Below are 25,805 nucleotides of genomic sequence, written 5' to 3' on the forward strand. Positions count from 1 at the left end.
ACCCCCGTAGATATTCTGCAGTTGGAGTCAGCAAATGTACCTTTTGTGCCACTGTTTGCCTTGCTCCAGTTTCAGTAACTTTTGTAATATATCTCATAATCATTGATATTGCTTTTCTGGGTGAAGATTATATGGTCTTTTTTGTCATTGTTGAGAGCACCTGGTAAATTTTTAATAAATGTTTTCAGAGTGCCAGCAGTATTTTCTTAGAAGCAATACAAATCCTTCATTCTTGTCAAGAGAAGAAAGGTGTGTTGAGTGGAACAATTCTACATCAGAATAGGTAAATTCAAAAGTTAAACAATTTATGAGATCTCCTTCTGGCTCTTCTTGTTTCATAAACACAAATTTTGTCTGTCTTTGTAGGATTGTTGCAACACAGCTGAGCCCAGATCTCACAAGAACAATTATCTACACTGATCCATATAGAATTAGAGTAAGTACTAAAAGCACACCTGTTTAAATTATTAATTTTATTTCATTATTTTATACTAGAAAATTAATTTTGACATGTGGTTCTGAACACAGCTGACGAGTGGGACTATTTAAGATAGCTCAATCTCTCTGGTCTTTCTGTTTCAGTCACCAGCTGAACACCTTGAAACACATTTCCACCTCCCAATAGGTGTGCAGCTGTTAAAAGTGTATGTCGATGGAAATGAATATAGTAAAATGTTAACAAATTTGAATACTATTGGAACATCTGTCAAGAATATTTATATACAAAAATTACAACAACCAAAGGTAAAAGGATGATATTAACCAATGTACTTATCATAATTAGGACCTATCCTTGCTTTATGATAGGGTTCATATTATCAGTATGGTTCATGGAGAGGGAAACAAATTACATCACAGTTCAGTACACTGAAACAAAAAAACAGTCTGCCCTTATTGCAGATGCTTTATATTTATAAAAATAAACAGAATTCGCAATCTGGACTGGTTGTTTTTTGTGATACCAGGCTGCTGACATTCTGAGTTAAAGAACTGACTATATTGATTTGGTCTTCTTTGTTTCCTTTCATTAATTCATTCGTAATTGTTTCAAAGACTACATTATGGAGCAGAACACCTAGGGTGTAAAACAATTTAGGGTATAAGTGAACCGATAAATAGTTGCTATAATAAAATTAACGCTAACTAGTGATTATCAGATTTGTCACATGAAGGCATTAAATGAGCATCTCAGCAATTAGCAAGAAAGATCCAAACTGAAGGAGACTGTCACACTATAACTTATAACAGTCAATTGATTTTTATCTCCTGGTGCTTTTTTTAAGATGTAATCATTTTCATGGGTACGCTAATAAATTTCAAAGGATCATGATTGCAGTGGTGTCATTATCTAGTGCACTACTAAAGGTATTCATATATTCTGTATGTAGATCATCAGATAATTTATTGAGGTAGTAGCTGTAAGAATGCTTTTAATTAACTTTGAATTTTGCAGGCATAACCAATCTTGGGTATTACATTTATGCTCAACTTGTAAAGAGAATTTTGCATCGGGATATAGACTTCCACTCCTAGCCACAGGCTACATACATAGTCAGTGACGAGTGTAGTGGTGTGGTTGTTTGTGTCACATTTTCCAATAAACTGATTGTTGTTATCAACCAAAAATATCACTAAAGGTCATGTGTACTAGAAAATGAGTGCAGTACTTCCAAGATCTTTGGAGAATTTTCTGTGACATACTAATTATCTGTTTCACAGCAAATCTTACTTGCTCTTGTAGAAAAAATACGTCATCTTAAGCGGCATTGTCTCAGAAAATAATTATCTAATGATCCAGAGAATGTAAATTTTATAAGATAGTATTTTTGTCTGCAGGCTAGAATAGTGATAGCATGAGGCTTGCTGAACTTGATTGATCGTCTATCAGCGTGTTAGTTCCCTAACAGGTCAGCACCATGGATTTCAACACATTTTGTACACAGGGTTTCAGTTAAACGTGTGACTTGTGATTATTAATGTATATACCTGGTACATTCAAGCTTGTGAGATACAAAATCTGTGTAACTATTTTTTTCATGTTAGGAGAAAAATCTTGATAGTATAAAATAGGGTGGTGTAGTCCTCAAGAGATTACTGGGAGAAAACAAACTAAAACATTTGGCAAGTACGAGGTTAGTTCAGTCCAAGAGTGCTCTCCTTGGAGGTGGTTCCTTTCCTTCTTTCTACTTGAGAATTGGCCCATTCAGCCAGTCTGTATTGCCATAGTTCTGAAAAACTGAAGAACCAAGGTGTAAACAGAGGAACCATCATGGAGGCATTGTTTATCATAATAACTGCTAATTTTTTCAGACATAAACAGAAAAAGAGAACTTCTGTTGCCCCCATGTGACATTGTCATGTTAGATGAGTATATATACAGGAAAATGGAGATGGTACCTTATATGTAAATCAGTTTTCACAGATGTCATTTTGCAGTCTAAAATTTTGTACAGGATGAGTTTGAACTCCACTGACAAAATTTGAGAGGTTGTTTAAGGATATTTTCGGAGTATTTTGATATAAGAGTTAGTTTTATTTGGTGGCTCATGTCAACATAATTATGATTTTTCCCTGTTTAGTTTGTTCCCAACTATCTTTGTTTCTATGAAAATACTTTCATAGAAGGGAAAAAACCTGTACTAGGCAATCACTAAAGTGAAAGTATCAAACGCAAAACACAAAATAATGCTATGATCCTCAGATGCAAAAACACTGCAATATGATTGCCAGCTCTGTGCAAACAGCTCAGCACATTGTTGTCATGCCTCTCCCAGTGTATTCAGAGAACTCATACACAGGGTTCACAATGACTGACTTTTGATCAGTAAACCTACCCGTATTGTTGCATATCAATGCTACTGCACAACTCTCACTGCCAGAAAAAACAAACCTGAAAATGAAAACAACTGAGCAGCACTGATTGCAGGCTTTAGGGATAAGAATAAAGCAGGCATCATTGTTTTCAGGCAAGACACACTGTGGACATTGTTGACATTTGTACTGTTGTGCAGATGTTTTCAGTGCAAAACAGATACAAAGATAAGTGCTGGTAAAAAAATCAAATGAAATGAAAGTTCTCTGCAATGAGCCACTGGAGTCAGTGGAACATTTATTCCTGATAATACTCAGACAATATTAACGAATAACCTTCAAAATTTTGTTCTGGAGTTCAGGTTCACTGGTTTACTATTGCATCTCATCATTCTTCATAGCTTCTCTTACATAGGTACATTACAGTCTTGAAGCTGCCATTACATAACATCCTTATAATGTGATATAGTTAATAATATGTGCATCAATTCGTTCTGTTAAGAAACTGATCAGTGGAGCAGGGAAAGTTGTCCACCATAAATTATTTAGCTCCTCCTGAAGCTAGACATTGTTAGCTAAACTTTTTATAGCTGTTGGAAAACTGTAGAAAATATCTTCCTTGATGAAGGGCACCTTTATGAACTAAAGTGAGTGACCTTAAGCCACATTCCTTGTATTGTTTCTATGAATTGAACTGTTGGTTTAAAAAGAGAAGTATATTACTTATAACAGTTTTCATTAAGGTGTTAACTGAATAGCGACAATGAAAGGTGGATGTACTGTATTACGGGTGTACTAGAATTCAGTGTTTAAACCAAGTATCAGTGTGTCAAGGTATTTGGTACCTGTTTTGTGCAGAATTTTCTCATCAGGAAAGAGGGAAGGAGAGGGAAAGACGAAAGGATGTGGGTTTTAAGGGAGAGGGTAAGGAATCATTCCAATCCCAGGAGCGGAAAGACTTACCTTAGAGGGAAAAAAGGACAGGTATACACTTGCACACACACACATATCCATCCGCACATACACAGACACAAGCAAACATTTGTAAAGGCAAAGAGTTTGGGTAGAGATGTCAGTCGAGGCGGAAGTACAGAGGCAAAGATGTTGTTGAAAGACAGGTGAGGTATGAGCGGCGGCAAACTGAAATTAGCGGAGATTGAGGCCTGGCGGATAACGAGAAGAGAGGATATACTGAAGGGCAAGTTCCCATCTCCGGAGTTCTGACAGGTTGGTGTTAGTGGGAAGTATCCAGATAACCCGGACGGTGTAACACTGTGCCAAGATGTGCGGGCCGTGCACCAAGGCATGTTTAGCCACAGGGTGATCCTCATTACCAACAAGCCTGTGTCCATTCATGCGAATGGACAGTTTGTTGCTGGTCATTCCCACATAGCAAGCTTCACAGTGTAGGCAGGTCAGTTGGTAAATCACGTGGGTGCTTTCACACGTGGCTCTGCCTTTGATCGTGTACACCTTCCGGGTTACAGGACTGTAGTAGGTGGTGGTGGGAGGGTCCATGGGACAGGTTTTACATCGGGTGCGGTTACAAGGGTAGGAGCCAGAGGGTAGGGAAGGTGGTTTGGGGATTTCATAGGGATGAACTAAGAGGTTACGAAGGTTAGGTGGATGGCGGAAAGACACTCTTGGTGAAGTGGGGAGGATTTCATGAAGGATGGATCTCATTTCAGGGCAGGATTTGAGGAAGTCGTATCCCTGCTGGAGAGCCACATTCAGAGTCTGATCCAGTCCCGGAAAGTATCCTGTCACAAGTGGGGCACTTTTGGGGTTCTTCTGTGGGAGGTTCTGGGTCTGAGGAGATGAGGAAGTGGCTCTGGTTATTTGCTTCTGTACCAGGTCGGGAGGGTAGTTGCGGGCAAACAAATCTGCTCCAGTCCGGAATCCCTGAACCATTACACCAACCACCTTGAAAGCAGCTTTCGCATCCCACAACTACCCTCCCGACCTGGTACAGAAGCAAATAACCAGAGCCACTTCCTCATCTCCTCAGACCCAGAACCTCCCACAGAAGAACCCCAAAAGTGCCCCACTTGTGACAGGATACTTTCCGGGACTGGATCAGACTCTGAATGTGGCTCTCCAGCAGGGATACTGTTGTGACTTGGCAAGACAGCCAAACCACTATGAGAGGAAGCCGAAGGCATGCATTTAAGCTCACGCAGGCTGGCGTGAGGTCTGGAACAGTTAAAGGAATAGAGACTAGCAAAAAAGGTACGTAGCTTCTGGAATACAACTTTAATCCATAATTGGTGAAAATCGGTCTGACGGTACATGCATCATAAGATAAATAGCAAATGATAATGGCGCCTTGGTAGGTCGTAGCAAATGATGTAGCTGAAGGCTATGCTAACTATCGTCTCGGCAAATGAGAGCGTAATTTGTCAGTGAACCATCGCTAGCAAAGTCGGCTGTACAACTGGGGCGAGTGCTAAGAAGTCTCTCTAGACCTGCCGTGTGGCGGCGCTCGGTCTGCAATCACTGATAGTGGCGACACGCGGGTCCGACGTATACTAACTGACCGCGGCCGATTTAAAGGCTACCACCTAGCAAGTGTGGTGTCTGGTGGTGACACCACATTCCTTCCCCGCAAATCGGCGTACGGTTGTGTTATAAGGCTTCCGCCCGCCGTGGGGAGGACCCCATGCTGACGTATGCGACGAGGTGGGGAGCCTAACAACAGGCGAGGCTGTGCCACCCGCACCCTGCCATTCGGTCTGAGGGGAGCTAGGAAACCCCTGAAAACCTAGTCCAGGGTGCACTCCAACATGCGATGTATGCACCCTTTGAGAGACAGGAGGGGCCGAAGGGTCGACCTCCATCGAGCAGGGGCACCCGACGGGCGAAGACGACCAATGGTCCGGAGCGGGCAGGAGTTCCATGGCGGAGGACAACTGGTCACGGGAAGCGATCGGCGGCGTGTGACCCATGGAGGCGCCCGGCGGGTGCAGCGACGCGTCCACTGCGGGTGTCGCCGGCGGGAGAACAGGCGGCGGCGGTGCGTCGGCATTGGGCAAAATGGAAGGCAGCGCCGGTAACACCTGGGGCTGAGGAGAGCCAGTAGATGAGTCTTCAGGGCGCTGACCGGACGGCACCGTCGCTGAAAGCAGATGGGGAGCGGCAGATCCCATGCGACGACAGAGGTGCAGCTGATTGAGATGCTGACGCACCTCACCAGAGGCCCTCAAAACCAGATACATAGCGCGGCCGAGGCAGCAAAGAATGCGCCCTTTGAGCCAACGCCATGAACCTCGATAGGTGCGATAGTATACAATGTCGCCAGGGGCAAAAGTAGGTGTGCCGCTGCACAGGAACCTGATGCGGCGGATGTAGCAAAGACAAGGTTCGATGAGGGCGACCATGAAGCAACTCAGCCGGCGAGCGACCATCTCGAGGCTGAGAGCAATACGAGGACAAAAAGAGCAATAACGCATCCTCCTGAGAATGCGACTCTTGAGCTTCAACATCTGTGACTTGAAAGTCCTGACGAAACATTCAGCGGCACCATTTGACTGTGGCGAAAACGACACGTATGTCAGATGTTGAATACCATTGGCCTTGCAGAATGACTGAAATTCTGTGGATATGAATTGTGGGCCATTGTCGGAAACAATAGTCTGTGGAAGACCTTCAATGCAAAAGATAGCGGATAACGCTTGGATGGTGGCAGAAGACGTCGTGAAAGACATCCGGACAACAAAAGGAAAAGTACTGAATGAATCTACCACAACTAACCATCGAGCATTCCAGAATGGACTGGCAAAATTGATGTGGAAGCGTTGCCAAGGGGAAGTGGCTTTTGACCATGCAAAGAATTTCTGCGGTGGTGCGGATTGTTGTTCGGCACACGCCATGCAAGAAGAGCAGATATGCGTAATCGCAGCATCGATTCCGAACCAAGTACAGTGCTGATGAGCAAGTTGTTTCGTTCACACTATATCCCAATGTCCTTGGTGGAGAAGCCGTAAGACAGAGGACTGTAACGAACGTGGGACCACGGCCCTGGACTGATCATTATCAGAACGCAACAGCAAAACACCACGTCGAACAAAAAGTCTCTCCTTGTGAGCAAAAAATCAGCGAACCAACGGATCCTCGATCCGTGACTTTGACAAGGGCCATTGCGTAGCAACAAAATGCAGAACGGTAGCAAGGACAGGGTCAGCAGCTGTGGCTGTAGCTACACGACGAAAATCAATCGGAAACGATTCGACCATGTCATCGGTTTCCGCATCAATGAACATGCAAGCAAGTTCGGAAGAATCGAATGCTCTATCCTCAGCAACAGGCAAACGGGACAACGCATCGGCGTTTCCATGCTTAACAGTGGACCGATACAAGATATCGTAACGGTACTGCGAGAGGAAAATAGACCAGCGAATGAATTTCTGCACTGTACGCGGAGGTACAGGCTTTTTCGGATGAAAAAGCGATGTCAAAGGTTTGTGGTCTGTGATGATGGTAAAGTGACGACCATACAAGAAATCATGAAATTTAGTAACACCAAATACTAGAGCCAAAGCTTCCTTCTCGATCTGTGAATAATTTCTTTGCGCAGACGAGAGCAATTTGGACGCAAAGGCAATAGGGTGATCATGCGATCCATCTTTGTGCGCAAGCACAGCACCGATCCCGAAATCCGATGCATCCACCATCAACAAAAGGGGCTTCTGGGGATCGAACGGCGTAAGGCAAGTATTGGAAAGCAACGCCGATTTCAACTGGCGAAAGGCGCTTTCGCATTCCGTCGTCCAGACGAACGGAACACCTGTACGGCGTAAGCGATGAAGCGGAGCTGAAATGGAAGAGGCGTGGCGCACATATTTATGGTAATAATTTATTTTTCCCAGCACACTCTGTAGCTGCTTCAAATTCTGCGGCGAAGGCAAGTCTTGTATGGCACGGAGGTGCTCTGGACTGGGATTTATGCCTTGGGCATTGAGTACATGGCCCAGATATGGCAAGTTACGAGCAAAAAACACACATTTGTCCTTCCGCAAGCAAAGACCATTTTGTCGCAAGACCTGAAATAATGTTCTGAGATTGGCTAAATGTTCTTCTTCCGTCTTTCTGGAGATCACAATATCGTCCAGATAGTTTGCTGCAGTAGGGACCGACGCACAAACAGTTTGTAGATATTGCTGAAACAATGCAGGGGCGGATGCACACCCGAATGGCAGTTGTTTGAATCGATACAAACCAAGATGCGTGTTAACCACCAAAACGAGCTGGGATTCTTCGTCCACCGGTATTTGCAAGTACGCATCTGCTAGGTCCAACTTCGAAAAATATTTACCCGAGCACAGTTTGTCAAAAAGATCTTCCGGGCGGGGTAATGGAAAAGTTGCAATCACTAGTTGTGGATTCACTGTTGCCTTGAAGTCCACACACAGTCTCAATTTTCCGGAAGGTTTTGGCAAAATTACTAAGGGTGATACCCAGAGAGAAGCCTGCACACGTTCAATTACACCTTGTGATTCCAAATCGTTTAATGTTTTTGCGACCTCATCACGCAATGCTTGGGGAACATTGTGCGCTCTGAAAAATTTCGGTTGCGCGTTTACTTTCAGTTCCAAATGTGCTTTATAGTTCTTAGCGCAACCGAGGCCCGGTACAAAAATGTCTGCAAACTCTTCACATAGACGAGAAACACTGTCTGAAGGCACAGTCTTGTTCACTGATAGGACCTGATTGACTATAGACAAGTTAAACAACTGAAATAAATCGAAACCAAACAAGTTCACTACAGAAGAAGAACGAAGGACGTAAAATGACACAAGTTTTTTTTTTGTCCTTTGTATGTTGCAAGAAGGCTGCACTGTCCTAACACAGGGATTGCTTGTCCTGAATAACTACTGAGCTTAACATTTGCGGCCTGCAACGGAGGGGTGCCCAGCTGTTTGTACGTGTCTCGATTGATCAAGGAAACTGCAGCTCCGGTATCGAGCTGGAATGGTATCACGTTGCCATTAATGTCCAAGTCTACAAAAAGTTTATTGTCCTGCTGACGACAAGAGCGACTGTCTCGTGCAACCTGAACTGACACTGGTACAGAATCACTTGCGTCTTGACGGGATGTCCGGCGATGTCGACGCACACTATTTGTCGGATGGACACAGTCACTGTTAGAGAGAGTGGCACTGGGCGGAGTGGAATGACTATGAATTTCCATGGGCGAAGGTTCACGAGCCTGAGTATTCTAGGTTTAATTCCGATTCCGGCGCGAAGCAAAGGGCTTGGAATGGTTGTGAGTGTCCGTTCTGAGCTTTTTCTGGCAAACACTTTGAACATGTCCTTTTGTATTACAGAAAAAGCAAATAGCTTGGCGTGACGGGCAATTCTCACGCGAATGTCTAGTAGCACACCGCGGGCATGATTTTATCACAGCATTTGCTTGCTTGCGCGGCACACGTGGCTGAGAGATTGGCGGCAGCTGCGCGGACGGGTGCGAGGGCTGTTTACTGTTCCATGCAGTGCGTCCGGCGGGCCGGTTAACCTGACACACGGCTGGTGAAGTTTCAAACGATTCCTGAGCAAAGTCAAGTGTGTCCTGCCGATCCAATATGTCTGTCACTTGTTGAAGGGAGGGATTGACTAGTTTCAAAATCTGTTCCCTTATACGAACATCAGAAACGTTCTGTGCAATAGCATCACGTACCATAGTATCTGAATAAGGGAGTCCACATTCACACTCAAAAGCACAATCCCTAGTAAGGCCTTGCAAGGTTGCAACCCACTCCCGATTAGTCTGTCCTGCCGTACGTTTTGTACGAAAGAAGGTATACCGTTTGGCAACTACATTGACTGATTCTTTGAAATATGCATTTAATGCAGAAAAAATTTCTTCGTAGGACAGAGTTGCTACGTCGCGTCGGGGAAATAATTTCACTATCACACGGTACGTCTGGACGCCGACAACGGAAAGGAGAAAAGGCTGCTGCTCATTACCTTGAATTCTGTAGGCGGCGAGATGGAATCCAAATTGGCGGGACCACTCCGTCCAGCTTTCCACTGCCGCATCAAAAGGACTAAAAGGTGGTGCGACTGTGTGTTGTGGCTGCGGGAGCGGTGGAGCGACGGCCGCCACATCGTTTTGCATTGCACGTTGACCCTGGATGAGCTGCCCAAGGGCATCCAGTAGGGCCTGCGTCTGCTGATTCTGTAAGCGATAAAATTCGGACAGTACGTCTGGAGATTGTGGCGAAGCCATGACACAAGTAAAGCAGTCTGTATAGTTCCGAACGCGAACTGGCTCGTCGCCAAACTGTTGTGACTTGGCAAGACAGCCAAGCCACTATGAGAGGAAGCCGAAGGCACGCGTTTAAGCTCACGCATGCTGGCGTGAGGTCTGGAACAGTTAAAGGAATAGAGATTAGCAAAAAAGGTATGTAGCTTCTGGAATACTTAACTTTAATCCATAATTGGTGAACATCGGTCTGACGGTACATACATCACAAGATAAATAGCAAATGATAATGGCGCCTTGCTAGGTCATAGCAAATGATGTAGCTGAAGGCTATGCTAACTATCGTCTTGGCAAATGAGAGCATAATTTGTCAGTGAACCATCGCTAGCAAAGTCGGCTGTACAACTGGGGCGAGTGCTAGGAAGTCTCTCTAGACCTGCCATGTGGCGGCGCTCGATCTGCAATCACTGATTGTGTTGACACGCGGGTCCGATGTATACTAACGGACCGCGGCAGATTTAAAGGCTACCACCTAGCAAGTGTGGTGTCTGGCGGTGACACCACAGATACGACTTCCTCAAATCCTACCCTGAAATGAGATCCATCCTTCATGAAATCCTCCCCACTCCACCAAGAGTGTCTTTCCGCCGTCCACCTAACCTTCGTAACCTCTTAGTTCATCCCTATGAAATCCCCAAACCACCTTCCCTACCCTCTGGCTCCTACCCTTGTAACCGCCCCCGATGTAAAACCTGTCCCATGGACCCTCCCACCACCACCTACTCCAGTCCTGTAACCCGGAAGGTGTACACGATCAAAGGCAGAGCCACGTGTGAAAGCACCCACGTGATTTACCAACTGACCTGCCTACACTGTGAAGCTTGCTATGTGGGAATGACCAGCAACAAACTGCCCATTCGCATGAATGGACACAGGCAGACAGTGTTTGTTGGTAATGAGGATCACCCTGTGGCTAAACATGCCTTGGTGCACGGCCCGCACATCTTGGCACAGTGTTACACCGTCCGGGTTATCTAGATACTTCCCACTAACACCAACCTGTCAGAACTCCGGAGATGGGAACTTGCCCTTCTGTATATGCTCTCTTCTCGTTATCCGCCAGGCCTTAATCTCCGCTAATTTCAGTTTGCCGCCGCTCATACCTCACCTGTCTTTCAACAACATCTTTGCCTCTGTACTTCTGCCTCGACTGACATCTCTACCCAAACTCTTTGCCTTTACAAATGTTTGCTTGTGTCTGTGTATGTGCGGATGGATATGTGTGTGTGTGCAAGTGTATACCTGTCCTTTTTTCCCCCTAAGGTAAGTCTTTCCGCTCCTGGGATTGGAATGATTCCTTACCCTCTCCCTTAAAACCCACATCCTTTTGTCTTTCCCTCTCCTTCCCTCTTTCCTGATGAGGCAACAGTTTGTTGCGAAAGCTTGAATTTCGTGTGTGTGTTCGTGTTTCTACTTTTTGTCAATTCATGCTGTATGTTTCAAATCAAATAGCAGAATATTTATCAGAAATGTCAACAAAACTTTTTGTTTAGTGAGTAACAATATTGCTTTTGTATATGCAGTGGGTCCTTCCTGAATCTCACAGCACAGCGATATGTTGCTATAAAGAATAGAGGACCTTAAATTTGAAGATCTTTGTAAAGGTATATCCATTATACTTATTAGTCAAACACAGTTGGCTTGCAGCTTACTTTCTGGAGCAAATGTTTATTACCACAGTAAATTATTAATTATAATAGAGTGAAAATAGGTAAAACATGTCAATCTTTTCAGATAAATACTTAATATGGTAAGTAACATAGTAAGAAAAGTTCTGGTAGAATGCAAATAATTTAGGAGTAAACAAGACCACTCACTGAATAGTAGAAGTGTTGAGTTGTTGACATCCACATGAAAACTAATAAAAACTTGATGGCTTTCGAAAAAATCCTTTAACAAGATAGAGAGCACATAACATAAACATACATACATGTGTGGTGTCTTCCCCCACCCACAACCCATGCCATTGGGGTCCTTCCCCCCCCCCCCCCCCCCCCCCCAGTACATCCTTCTCTCCTGTAATCATCCTGATCTCAGTCTCTGATAAACCATTGCATCCACACCATCCTCCCAACAGTCCCACTCTTCTTCGTCCTTTCAGCCCCTCCCAATCCAGACCTTCATGTCGCGTCATTGTGCATTGCACAACCCAGTAGCACCAGTATCCGTAAGTCACAATACTATCCCTTACACCTGCTGCCTCTTCTTCCTACATTTCTATTCTGCACACCAGCTGCTTTCCTTGATATAGCCCTTTTCAGAGTTGCTATACAGTTTTTAACTGTAAATACTTGAAGTTACTGATGAACAAAGTGTGTGAGGAAGTTTCATTAGATTACAAGAGAAGTCATACGTCCTGTAATAAGTTTGTTAGTTGTGTATAAAGACAATATTTTTGCACACATTTTTATAGTAAAAATACATTGATCAGATGAAGCATAAAAAATTGAGATCAAAGCATATATTTAGCATACATTTAGCATCTCCTTGTTTTTACTGTGAATGAAAAAGGGAGCAAAGTAACTAAAACTGCAAGTAACTGTATTTGGTACACACTAATTTTTTTTTTTTCTGGACTACTAACGTAGATGTACTAGAAGAATGTGTGTATGATATTTTACCACACGTTCCACTTCTACTGTAGTTCTTTGTTTTAGGTCTCCAGTGGAAAACCACAGACAACAAAGGAACAGTTGTCGTCTATGAAGAGAGATACTTCAAGAATATTTACAGTGCCAGAAGAAAAAGAAGATGGAGAACATGTTGAAACTACTACTAGTTTCAATGGCTTAAATGGAGAAAATGCATCACTAAACAATGACATGCCTGACAAACCTTCATATAGTATTGCCGCAACACCATTAAAAGAACTGAATGTTGGTAAGGTGTTGCATGCAAAGGTCATGTCAATTTGTCGTGGCTCAAATAATACAGTGAATGATGATGAATCCAAACGTGAAAATGTTCCTTCTTTCCTTAAAAGAAACAATGAGATGATACTTAAACAAAAGACCCTGAAAAATTCCAAGTCAATCAACAATTTTTTGTCAAATTACTGTGAAACAGAAGGTCACAGCCTCAGCTTAAATGATATTAATAAAAACACAAAGATCACAAGTAAAAGAGTTCCATTAAGGTGCTACAGTTTTGGTCTTCCAAGAGTTACTCGGAAATTGTGCCATGAGGAAGACATTTCTCCAGAAGAAAAATTATCTCCAGGGAAACATTTTTTTAATACAATTACAGATCCTCTGTTTCCTGTTTTTCGTTGGGATGGTGTACCAATATCACATTCCCTATTTGATGAATATGTTTCGCGCCATTATGAGCTTTTAGATATGGAGAGAACACAAGAAAATACTGCTGCAAGTAATATGAAACTTGTGTCCCATGAGGATGAAATTAGTGTACCTGATGTTAGCCATTCTTCAAATGTAACAACCGAAAACCACGCCAACTCCAGCAGTTTGCAGTCTGCTCCAACTGGTCAAATTGCAAGTGCGTCCGATAATGGTGCTTCATTGTCCAAACAGGAAATGTACAGACGTTCTCTTAGCTTACCTTTAAAAACAATTAACATGAGTGAAGATTGTGGAGACAGTGATCGACAGAGATCTGTTTCATGCTGTGAAGGTGAGGTTGACTCTCCAGTGCTACCAAAATATACTGGTCCATTGCAACTCACCCCTCTTCTGTCCAAATTGAGTTTGTTAGCTCATGATGAAAAGTCAGGTGGCATCAGTGAAAAAGATAAAAGCTTTAATGAACTTTCAGATTTAAAATTTTCAAAAATTCATGAAGAATCCATTTTTCCCGCCAACACAGAGAATAGAAAGTGCACAGAGAAATCTGGTAACACCATAAAAGTGGAGGAGGAAGTCCACCAATCAGCATTACCAAAAGAAGCCTGTTTATATGTATACAGGCAGCAGCATATGACCATGGCACTTGTGTTAGAACTTTCTGCAGCTCAGGATCCTGAGATTATTCATTCACTGGTAAGTTCTAACTGCAAATGCAGAGTTTCATGGAAATGACAAGTGTTTATTTAATTAGCCAGTACTGTATTTAAACTTCATATTATAGAGAAAAGAGGAAACAAGGAAATTTCCAAAATGATCTTCCCACTCGGTAACAGAATTTACGCTGTTGTGAAACATTCTGATAGTTAAAAACTGTGCTCCACACATGACCTCATATTCAGATCTTTGAGTTTCATGAACAGTGCATTTACTGAATGGGTTACTCAGGACAGCCTTCCAGAGTTTGGAAAGTATGAGAGAGGTAATGTCAGATTGACATCCTGAGCTGTATTCAACAGGTATATGGATAGCTAATTTGTAAGACCATAGTTTACAATAGACAATTATTTACCTGTGAACTGCATCATTTGATGTCATTTTCATTTTCTGGTTAATTTTAAAGTAGTAGATGTTCACCTAACACTGCAAAAACTTGCATATGTCTTGGCAATCAGAACGTAGACCAAGTTCTATTTGGTTTTGTTTGTATGATGCAGTCATGATCAATATGTTAACTAAAATGTCCTTGGGGAAAAAACATATATATATTGATGGATGTGTTAAGATAAGTTGCAGACAATATGTTACATGTGAAGTGTCACTACATAACATTGCACTGTACCTTACTGCCAGTGTGTAAACCAGTCTCCTGCGATCTCAAGATCAGTTCATATAGACTGTTTTTACTCTTTTGCAGATTAAGAATAATTGTCTCGCACAGAAAATTTCCTCTCTATGAACTTTATATTTGTTAGTGCTGATGAGATAGTACTGCTGAAAATGGAGACTAAATTTTAAAATATATAATGACTTTTACATGATGGTTTCATAGACTTGAGAATATTCATTAGGAATTTGATCATGGTTTTCTTAAGGACTGGTTATTCAGTGCTTCAGACATGTGATTTGATTTGATTGGATTTTTTTTTATTGGTCCAGTTTTATCATACAGCACAAATTGTACAATTGATATTGGACAGGTCAAAGATGAGTTACAATAATACATAGTCTTAGCAAAATTGTAGGCAAATTAAAAATAGGTACCTATTACAATTAATTTCAGAAATTCTCTGACAGAATAGAAACAGTGCTTTATTAGAAATGCCTTTAGTTTAGCTTTAAATATCGGATGAGAAGCATTTTTTATTTCCTCTGGTATCTTATTGTGTAGTATTACACCAATGTTAATTATGCTCCTCTGATATGTGGTTGTTCTGTGATATTTTTGATGTATATTTGATTTCCCTCTGGTACTACAGTTGTGTACATTTTTTTCCTGTAGCAATTTGCCTGTTTTCAGGAGGTAGTCCCTAGAGAACAAGATAGTTGCATAAATGAATAAACTTGGAACATTAGAACACAAAGCTCAGTAAATTGGGATTTACTGGACTCCATCTTTTTAAGGCCACAAATTATTCTTAGAGCTCTTTTTTGCATTCTAATAACATTTACACTGTGAGTTGAGTAGCCCCAGAAAATAATCCCATATCAGACTAGTGAGTGGAACTGTGCAGAGTATGCCTACAGTACTGTTGTTTTGCTTGTTGTAGCCTTTAAAATTCTTAGGCCATAGTACACAGATGATAGTTTTCTAGGTAAGTTACTTATATGTGTGTCCCACTTTAAGTTTTGCTGAACCCACAGACCCAAAAATTTTGTGACACTTACATTTTCTAGGGGATCATTTTTAATTGTGCTTGAATAGCCATTTGATTAGTTGGAGCAATTAAATGAAAATAAACACACACAGTTTTTTCAGTACTTATAATGAGCTTGTTTTTTGTGAACCACTCAGAAAGTCTTTTCATAGAACTTTCTGCTGTGGACTGCAAAGTTTCTGGACTGGATCCAGTGAGCAATATGCTGATGTCATCGGCAAACAGGATAGTTTTTGTGGGACTCATACATTGAACTAAGTCGTCCGCATAAATCAAGAAGAGTAGTGGACCTAAGATTGAGCCCTGCTGTACACCATATTTTATTGGTAATTTGCTAGAAAGAAAGGAGTTGTTTCATGTTTTATTCATTTTTTTTGAATTCATACTGCGGTGATACTATCTGCCTGCAGTTTTTTAGGTATGTGCTACACCTCTTACTCCTTGTCTTTCTAATTTTTCGAACATAATGTTATGGTCCAGGACATCAAAGGCTTTTGATGGATCTAGAAAAATACCTGCAGCTAATTTATGTTGATCAAGGGATTTTAAAATACAGTCTAAGAATTCGAAAATTGCTGTCTGTGTAGATTTAGACTTTCTAAAACCATGTTGTAGTACTGTAAGAGGTGCATATTTATTTATTAAACTTAAAAGCCTGTCATAGAAGAGTTTTTCTAGAATTTTTAAGACGGAACTTAACTGTGACACGGGTCAGTAGTTTGATATTTTTTCAGAAGAACCTTTTTTTTAGCAGTGGTGAAACTTTTGCTATTTTAAAAATGTCTGGAAATACACCAGTTTTTAAAGAGAGGTTGGAAATTTGTGCCAAGGGGTTTGCTATGTGGTGAGCACATGCTTTTAATTTGAAATCAGGTACTTCATCAAGACCACGTGACATTTTATTGCTTAATGATTTAATTTTACTTGTAATTTCATTGGGGTTTGTTTCATGAACATACATAGAAGCAGTCGAGATCACTGACTTGCTGGAGAAACTTGGGGCTGGTTCTTGACAGTGTACTTGAATGAGGTCTTCAGCTAGTGAAGTGAAGTATTCATTGAATTTTTCCACAACTGAATTTGGGTCTGTGACTTTTGAGCCTTCTAGTGTTTTGAAACATTCTTTTTCTTTGGAGCTGAACTACAAATTTCTTTCTTTATAACTCTCAATGTGGATTTCATTTTGTTAGATGAGTTTCTTATCAAATTGTCATTCCACATAATTTTCGCCTCTTTGACTACTCTACCATAGATTCTTTTGTAGGCTTTTGAATAATCTGCGAATTCTTTGGTTACTCTATATTTCTTACAACAGTACTGCAGAAATCTGTTTCTCTCACTGGGAATTTTTATTCCTTTAATTATCCATTGCTTATTATTGTTAGGTTTACTGTTTTTACTACTTTTGGAAATGCTTCATTAAAATAGTGAAGAAAGATGCTCCGAAAACTCATGTACATGCTATCAACATTGTTCTGAGTGGCAATGCTTTCCCAGTTTTCATTCACCAGGAAGAGATTAAAAATTCTAATGTTATCTTCAGAAAAGGTTCTTTTTTCGACTACTTTTTTGGAACTACTACTACTTGTTGGCATTTCTATACACAGCAGCTGTGCCTCATGATCACCGTAACCCATGCTCAGTACTCTGCTTGCCAAACTAAGTTGTTTCTGAGATGAATATTTGGTCAATAATGGAATTTGTGCATTCTATTAATCTTGTTGGGCAGTGTATTGTGGGGATCATATTGAATGTATTGGTCATATTTATCAAAGCATCTCTCGTGCTGCTGTCTTTTGAAAACTCAATATTGAAATCCCCACAAAGCACTATCTTTATATTTAGTGTATTGATCCTGTTCAACAGAACCTCTAGTGTATTCATGAAGACTGGCAGGTTTCCAATTGGTGCTCTATATATGTTAATAACTATGAAATTAAGCTCTGGCAGTTTAGTAAAGGAAAGTTCAAAGTCTTTTTCAATTGGGTCAATATAACTTTTACTGACATCACAGAACTTTATTTGTTCTTTCACAAAGATAGCAGTCACTGTGTTTGGAAAACTCTCGGCTAAAATGATTTGCTAATCTATAGTCTGAGATTGAGGTTGATTTTACTTCGTTATTTCGTAGCCAATGTTCAGTAATGCAAATTATGTCTACGTTTAGTGCATACTGGAGTAGTGCTTCCAACATGGAAATTTTATTTGTGAGTGACTGAATGTTATGGTGTAGTATAGCAAAATCCGGGTATTTAGTAACTTTAGTTGAAATGGTTTCTGATTCTTTATCTAATGGCATTTCTAATACAGCACTTACCCAAAAAAATTTTCGGTATCTTTCTTGTGTGTGGCTTCTGTTTGCTGGTGGCATTCAGCAGGTGAGTTAACTTCTGGAGCTTGTATAAGTTTTGCTTCATCCACATCTGTCCTCTTCGATTTAAACCATTTCATAATTTTCGTTTGGCTGACAACTTGATTGTTTGTTTCTCACCTAATTGGTTTAAACCACTTGGTAATTTGTGTTTGGCCGATGGCACAGCGTGTAACTCGTCTAAAGCACTTATTAATCTCCTTTTGTTTGTCACTTATACTTTTTTCTTCACTCTTCTTTGAGATGCGAGTACATATTTTTTCGGCTAGTAATTTCTTTCCTGGCATATTTAAATGAAGTCCATGGACTGTATGGAACCTTTGCTCCAATCTGTTTATATCTACAATATTGACATTCTTAAAGTTAGTGCATATTTCAGTGATACACTTGTTTGCAACATTAATTTCGCGGTTCACACATGACCAGGGTGGTAAATCATGACGATGTGGGATGTTCACAATGAATACATTTGCGTGGGTTAAATTATTTAAACATTTCCTCATTTCTGTAATAATCTTGTATGTCCCGTTTCTATAGACTTCGTTTGATCCTCCTATTAACGCAGTGAAATCGTCTTTATTCAAACTAGCTACATCATTTGATGTTGTTAGGTCCGTTATTTCACTCAATGGAGCCCCTGGCTTTATGAAACCAGATGCCTTCAAACTACATGTTCTCATCAACACTGCAGAAATTTCACGGTCATGGCTATCACCTAACACACAGATTGTTTTGTGTTTCACACTTTTTGTAAAGATTTAGGTTCTTCAATGTTCTTCAGTTTGCAGTTTCGCTGGAGATGCGTTCTTTAACGTAGTTATCTTTGTTGCATTGAAGTCTGTGGTAGTGTAGGTGTGCGCACTTATTTTTGGAGTTTTTAGAATCTCTCCTGATGCAGTATTTTCACTGTTTGACCTACTTACAATGAGCAACGGTTTGCCTACTTTGTTTTCCAACTTTTCAACCCTTTCCAATGTGTTCACTGAATCCACGGCAGAAACCACTTCAAAAGAGTTTTTTTACACTAAATGTTCACTGTCTTTCAGATCTTTCACCTTCTGAGTACAACTTCATTCAGTCATTATCTTCCATCTTCCCGAGACCGAGTCTTCTTTCTTCATTAGCGTCTCACGTTTTTCAGATTGTAGTTTACTTATTTCCACCTTTTAAGCGTCGATTGTAAACTGTAGACTGGATATCCTTTCGTTCAGCTTCAGTATTTCATTCTTACAACTTGCACACCTTTTCCTTTTACTACCGAAATTTACATTTTTTCGTGGAGACACATGATACACTTTTGACTTGGCCGCCATCTTTGAAACTGAAGTGCTACCTTGAGCAGCATAGAGATGGAGAAACAGTTTTGGAAAAAATCATGGCTAGAGAGGGTTCAAAGCGGCGGTTTTGGTGTATTCCAAATGGTGTATTCCAACACAGAAAAAAAAATCTTTCATAAATCAAAACTTCTTTAGGGGAGGCAAATTTAATTGCTGTGCACCTCTGGTTCTTGAGCTATTTTCTTATTACATTCGATAGTGATTAGTTGTATTCTAAAAAAGACTGCGTTAGAGGCCATACTTTCCATAGTTAATAAGGTGTGTGATTGTCACTTTGGCATATTTGTTGAAGATGGGGACTAGAGGAACACATGTGACTCCTTAAGCTTTCCTGGCAGATATGTTGTAAATAGTCTTCATGGGTTTGCCACTGGATCACGTTGTGCAAATTCCACAATATTTCCTCTGAGTCAACATTTTGGAAACATAAACATGAGTCCTCCATGTATCTAAATTTGTGGAACTCAGTTTCATCCACAACATAAGTGTAGCCTCGCAAGAATTAGTTGTGGTCCTGTCTAATTTTGGGAATGGATTTTATCTGGCAGAACTGATGTTTTTGCTTTGGTACCTTAAATGGCAGTCAATATTTCTGTACCACAGAACATTTAATGTTATGTAGTGTGACAGTTTGATTGCTCTCTATATGTGATCCAACTTAAGATTTTTGTTCCTAGTACTATCCTAGTACTATTATATGTCTGATTATTTGCTTTGGAATGCGTGGTTAGCAAGAATGTTTTGGTTATGAATAATTCAGTGAAATAAAACAAACACAGAAATCAACTTTGTCCATAATATGTCTAAGTTCGCAGGAGAGCTTCTGTAAAGTTTGGAAGGTAGGAGGCGAGATACTGGCAGAAGTAAAGCAGTGAGTACCGGGCGTGAGTCGTGCTTCGGTAGCTCAGATGGTAGAGCACTTGCCCGCGAAAGGCAAAGGTCCCGAGTTCGAGTCTCGGTTGGGCACACAGTTTTAATCTGCCAAGAAGTTTCATATCAGCGCACACTTCGCTGCAGAGTGAAAATCTCATTCTGGAAACATCCCCCAGGCTGTGGCTAAGCCATGTCTCCGCAGTATCCTTTCTTTCAGGAGTGCTAGTTCTGCAAGGTTTGCAGGAGAGCTTCTGTAAAGTTTGGAAGGTAGGAGACGAGATACTGGCAGAAGTAAAGCTGTGAGTACCGGGCGTGAGTCGTGCTTCGGTAGCTCAGATGGTAGAGCACTTGCCTGCGAAAGGCAAAGGTCCCGAGTTCGAGTCTCGGTCGGGCACACAGTTTTAATCTGCCAAGAAGTTTTATATCAGCGCACACTCTGCTGCAGAGTGAAAATCTCATTCTGGAAACCCAGAGGTTGTTGAGTGTTTGAAAGTGAGCTTTGGGCAATAACTGACAGAAACAGAGGAAAAGGATACAATATAAGAGTGGTAGCTTTGAGAGATTGTATGGTGAAGGCAGCCAAGGATTAAATAAGCCGAAAGTCAAGGCCCAGAAGAAATCCTTGAATAATCCAGGATACATTTAACTCGACAAAAAGGGAAAATATGAAAGTGAAGCAGGTGGAAGGGAGTAGATCATCTAAAAAAGTGATACTGACAGAAAAAACAAAATGCCAAACCAGGAAAGGCTAGAGGAGAAATGTAAGAGGGTTTTGATGCTTGCATGACTGTATATGAGATGGGAAAAAAGATACTGCAAGAAGAATTTGACAAAATTTGAAAAAGTTGAAACCAGTCACCTAGAATGGATGACATTCCCATGGAATTATTGAGATACTTGGTAGAGTGAGCTGTAACATAACAGTCCCACTTTGTATACAAGGTATATGAGTCAGAGAAAAATACCCTCAGACATCAAGATAAAGAAAAACATTCCAGTTTCATAAAAAGCAGGTGTGAATATGAATCTCTGAGACACTGCACATCGGGCATATAAACTACGCCCGATACCTGAAAAACATATTACTTCCAAGCAGAAGCAAAACAGAGTCAGTCAAGCTGTGAGAAATGCAAAACTCGGGCATGCCCATACAATAACTGACAACAGAAGTGGACCACTGCCCTATGGAAAAACCTGTGTAGTCTTGGTATAGGCAAAGTAAAAGCTGCAACTGATCCTACAGTTCCAACCGATGAACTGGACTGGTGCTTCACATTACTTACAACCACAGTTGAACCACAAACAAAATAGACCATTGATTACTTCATGGGAGTAAGTGACTGCAGCTCCGAAACATTCTATCTAAGGCATGTTACTCGCAGTACCATCAGAAAGCCATCATATGTATCAGATCAGCATCTACTGGACATAATGATGAAGTGTATTAATGACCCACCACTGCCCAATATAACACATTTTTGTCGACCAGTCTTTAACCACAAGTGTTTGGAAACAGGGACTAGTTAATCCATTACTTAAAAGGGACATTGCCTCAGTACCCTCTGATTACTGACCTATTTGCATGCTTCCTGCACTGTCCAAGGCATTAGGACATATTGTCCATCACCAACTAACAAATGACTTAACTACAATCAACCTACTAGACTAGACTAATGTTAATCAGCATCTGTGAACATTGCGGCATATTACCTGCCTTAATAAAGGTAACAGATGATCTGAATCTTGCTGCAGATGCACGAGAGGCAACTATCATACGCTTCTTAGACTTCAGCAAAACCTTTGACACTGTTGAGTATGATATTTTACTTGCCAAACTGAGCAGCTTAAATTTCTTGCCAAGTGCAGTGCAAGAGTTTTGTTCATACCTGTTGTTTCACCAGCAGTGTACCGTATCCGGAACCATAAAATCAGAGTGAAGGTGGGTAGTATTAGGCATCCCTCAGGGCCCAATGTTAGGTCCTATAATCTTTTCATTGTGTATAAATGATATTTCATTAGTTTTGTCCTCCTGCAAATACTACATGTACGCTGATGACTTCCAGCTGTACCCGAGAGCAAAACCTTACCTGAAGACAGCTATCAAGAATCTCATTACTGACCCGGGTGCACTAACAAAATAGGTGGAGTGCATATAGAGTTAAAGCTCAGCCCATCCAAAACCCAAGCAGTACTTAATGGTAATTCTGGGCTCATTAGCCCAAAATATCAGGAATGCCTACAATCTTTAACTGTAAATGGGAAAAATATCAACTTCTCTCCTTCAGCAAAGAGTCTAGGAATAATTATAGAAGAAAATCTAAATTGGACTGAGCACATAACTGCAATGAACAAGAAGACATCAGCATCTCTCTATGCCCTACAGAAATACAAAAAAAATCTCTATCTGGACCTGAATAAGAAACGTGTACAAACAGTTATCCTTCCAATTATTGATTAGAGTGATGTTATTCTGGAAGGCCATTCTCAGGAAAGCTTGTGGTACCTGGAACTGGTGTGAATGCTTGTGTTCATTATACCTGCGATGTTCAACTCTGTGATCATATTTCACCATATTATCCACAAATGTCCTGGCTGTATGCAGGCAATTGATGCAAAGATTTCCGTACTCTGTCTTATTTACTGGCTTATTAATGAAAACTGTCCCTCATATCTCTCATAAATCTTAAATCTCTTGTCTGAACAATGTGACACAAACATGTGCTCCTATCAGAACAAAATTCTTTGTGTCCCACTCCACACATTGTTCAGCTTCTTTCTCGAAATGCATCTCAGTAGCAGGAACCTGACTCTGGAATAACATCCTACATTATATTATACAACTGAGTAACATCATCATCTTCAGAAGATAGTTAATGACATATCTGCTAAAGCAACATTAAGGATTACCATTATTCCTGTGTGCACTTGTTACCCTTTTACATCCTTCTTTCCAACTTTCCTTATTTCCCAGCATTCGTAACCATTGCAGTCTCCTTGAATTTCCTTTCCCCAGAACTCGCCATACCAAAAAAATCTATTTTGTACACATATAAATTATTCTTCTGTCTGCCACTATCGTTATTGTCTCATTATTCTTATTCTTCTTGTTCTTTTTCATATTGTTATCATCATCATCATCACTATTAGTGGCAGCAGCTGCAATAGTACAAGTACTGCCAGTATTAACTTTATTACACCGAAGAGCCAAAGAAACTGGTATACCTGCCTAATATCGCATAGGATCCCCACGAGCACACACATGTGCCACAACACAATGTGGCATGGACTCTACTGATGTCTGAAGTAGTGCTGGAGGGAATTGACATCATGAGTCCTGCAGGGCTGTTCATAAATCCGTAAGAGTACAAGGAGGTGGAGATCTTTACTTAACAACATGTTGCAAGGCATCCCAGATATGCTCAGTAATGTTCTTGGTGGCTAGCAGAAGTGTTTAAACTCAAAAGAATGTTACTGGAGCCACTCTGTAGCAATTATGGTCTTGTGGGGTGTTGCATTGTCCTGCTGGAATTGCCAAAGTCCGTCGGAATGCACAATGGACATGAATGGATGCAGGTGGATGCTTATGTACATGTCACCTGCCAGTGTCATATGTAGACAGGGGTACCATATCAGTCCAACTGCATGTGCCTCACACCATTACAGAGCCTCCACCAGTTTGAACAGTTCCCTGCTGACATGCAGGGTCCATGGATTCATGAGGTTGTCTCCATACCTGTACATGTCTAGCCATTCGATACAATTTGGAACGAGACTCATCTGAGCAGGCAACATATTTACAGTCATCAACAGTCCAGTGTCATTGTTGACGGGCCCAGGCGAGGCATAAAGCGTTTGTTGTGTGGTCATCAAGGGTACTTAAGTGGGCCTTCGGCTCTGAAAACCCATATTGATGATGTTTCATTGAATGGCTCGCATGCTGACACTTGTTGATGGCCCAGCATTGAAATCTGCAGCAATTTGCGGAAGATTGCACTGCTGTCATGTTGAACGATTCTCTTCAGTTGTTGTTGGTCCCATTCTTGCAGGATCTTTTTCCGGCCGCAGCGATGTCAGAGATTTGATGTTTCAGCTGATTTCTGATATTCACGATACACTCCTGAAATGGTCATGTGGAAAATCCCCATTTCAATGCTACCTCGAAGGTGCTGTGCCCCATTGCTCGTGCACTGACTATAACACCACGTTCAGACTCACTTAAATCTTGATAACCTGCCATTGTAGCAGCAGTAACCAATCTAAGAACTGTGCTGGACACTTGTTGACTTGTTGTCTTATATAGGCATTGCTGACCACAGTGCCATATTCTGCCTGTTTACATATATCTGTATTTTGAATATGCATGCGTATACCAGTTTCTTTGGTGCTTCAGTGTATTGCATAGGCAGTATAATTTACTCACACTGCCACTTGAGACACTCAGATCATGTAATAACATTTGTCATATTAAAATTGATATTTCTTAGGTAATTATGGTGTAAAAATTGTACTGTATGTGTGAAACCATGGTTCGATGCAAGACTTAAATAAATAAAATAAGTAAAAATACTACTGAACCATCAGTTTAATAAGTCACGGTTGCTAGAATGATAAGAATTATTGACAAAAGACTAGCAAGATTGGTAGAAGCCAACCTAGGGGAAGAGCAGTTAGGTTTGCAGAGAAATGTAGAAACATTCAAGGCAATGCTGTCCTTACAACTTACTGTAGAAGATGGACTGAAAGGATGTAACTAACTTTTTAGCATTTGTAGATTTAGGGAAAGCTGTTGACAGTGTTTATTGGAATACATTATTTGATATACCAAAGGCAGCTGAGACACAATAAAGAGAGTGGAATGTTGTCTACAGCTTGTACAGAAACCAGATTGCAGTTATATGAGTCAAAGGATCACAGAGGGAGGCAGTAGTTGTACAGCGACCCACGACCCAACAGTAAACAAAACCCGAGGAGAAATTTCGAAAGGAAATTAATGTTAAGTGAGAAAAAGATTTGCCATTGACATTATAGTTCTGTCAGAGATGGCAAAGGACTTTGAAGATCAGTTGAATGGAATGGACAGTGTCTTGAAAAGAGGTTATAAGATGAATATCAACAAAAGTAAAACAAGAATAATGGTATGTAGTCAAATCATTTCAGGCGATGTTAAGGGAATTGGTTGAAGAAATGGAACACTAAAACTAGTAATTGAGATTTGTTATTTGGACACCAAAATAGCTCATCATGAGTTAAGTAGAGAGTGTATAAGATTCAAACTAATAATAGCACAAAAAGTGTTCCTGAAAAAAGAAATTATGTTAGGAGCCTTTTGCTGAAGTTATTTGTCTGGAGTGTACTCTTGTATGGATGTAAAATGTGAATAATAAACAGTTCAGACAAGCAGAGAAAATAAACTGCTGAAAAGTGGTGAACAGAAGAATATTGATGGTTAAATGGATAGATTGTATAACTAAT

At 40.9% G+C, this 25,805-nt stretch overlaps 1 protein-coding gene across 1 annotated transcript in view; it reads left to right on the top strand.

The window, feature by feature from the left end:
- The window catches only part of LOC124802304, an 82,028-nt gene that overhangs the window by 40,949 nt on the left and 15,274 nt on the right, over positions 1-25,805 (top strand). Inside the window, exons 4-7 of the mRNA XM_047263141.1 lie at positions 189-283; positions 367-436; positions 583-744; positions 12,730-14,070. Of these exons, the coding sequence (XP_047119097.1) occupies positions 189-283; positions 367-436; positions 583-744; positions 12,730-14,070 (1,668 nt within the window). The remainder of the gene's footprint in view (positions 1-188; positions 284-366; positions 437-582; positions 745-12,729; positions 14,071-25,805) is intronic.

The sequence above is a fragment of the Schistocerca piceifrons genome, chromosome 1 (genome assembly GCF_021461385.2).
Source record: "Schistocerca piceifrons isolate TAMUIC-IGC-003096 chromosome 1, iqSchPice1.1, whole genome shotgun sequence".
NCBI classification, from domain to species: Eukaryota; Metazoa; Arthropoda; class Insecta; order Orthoptera; family Acrididae; genus Schistocerca; species Schistocerca piceifrons.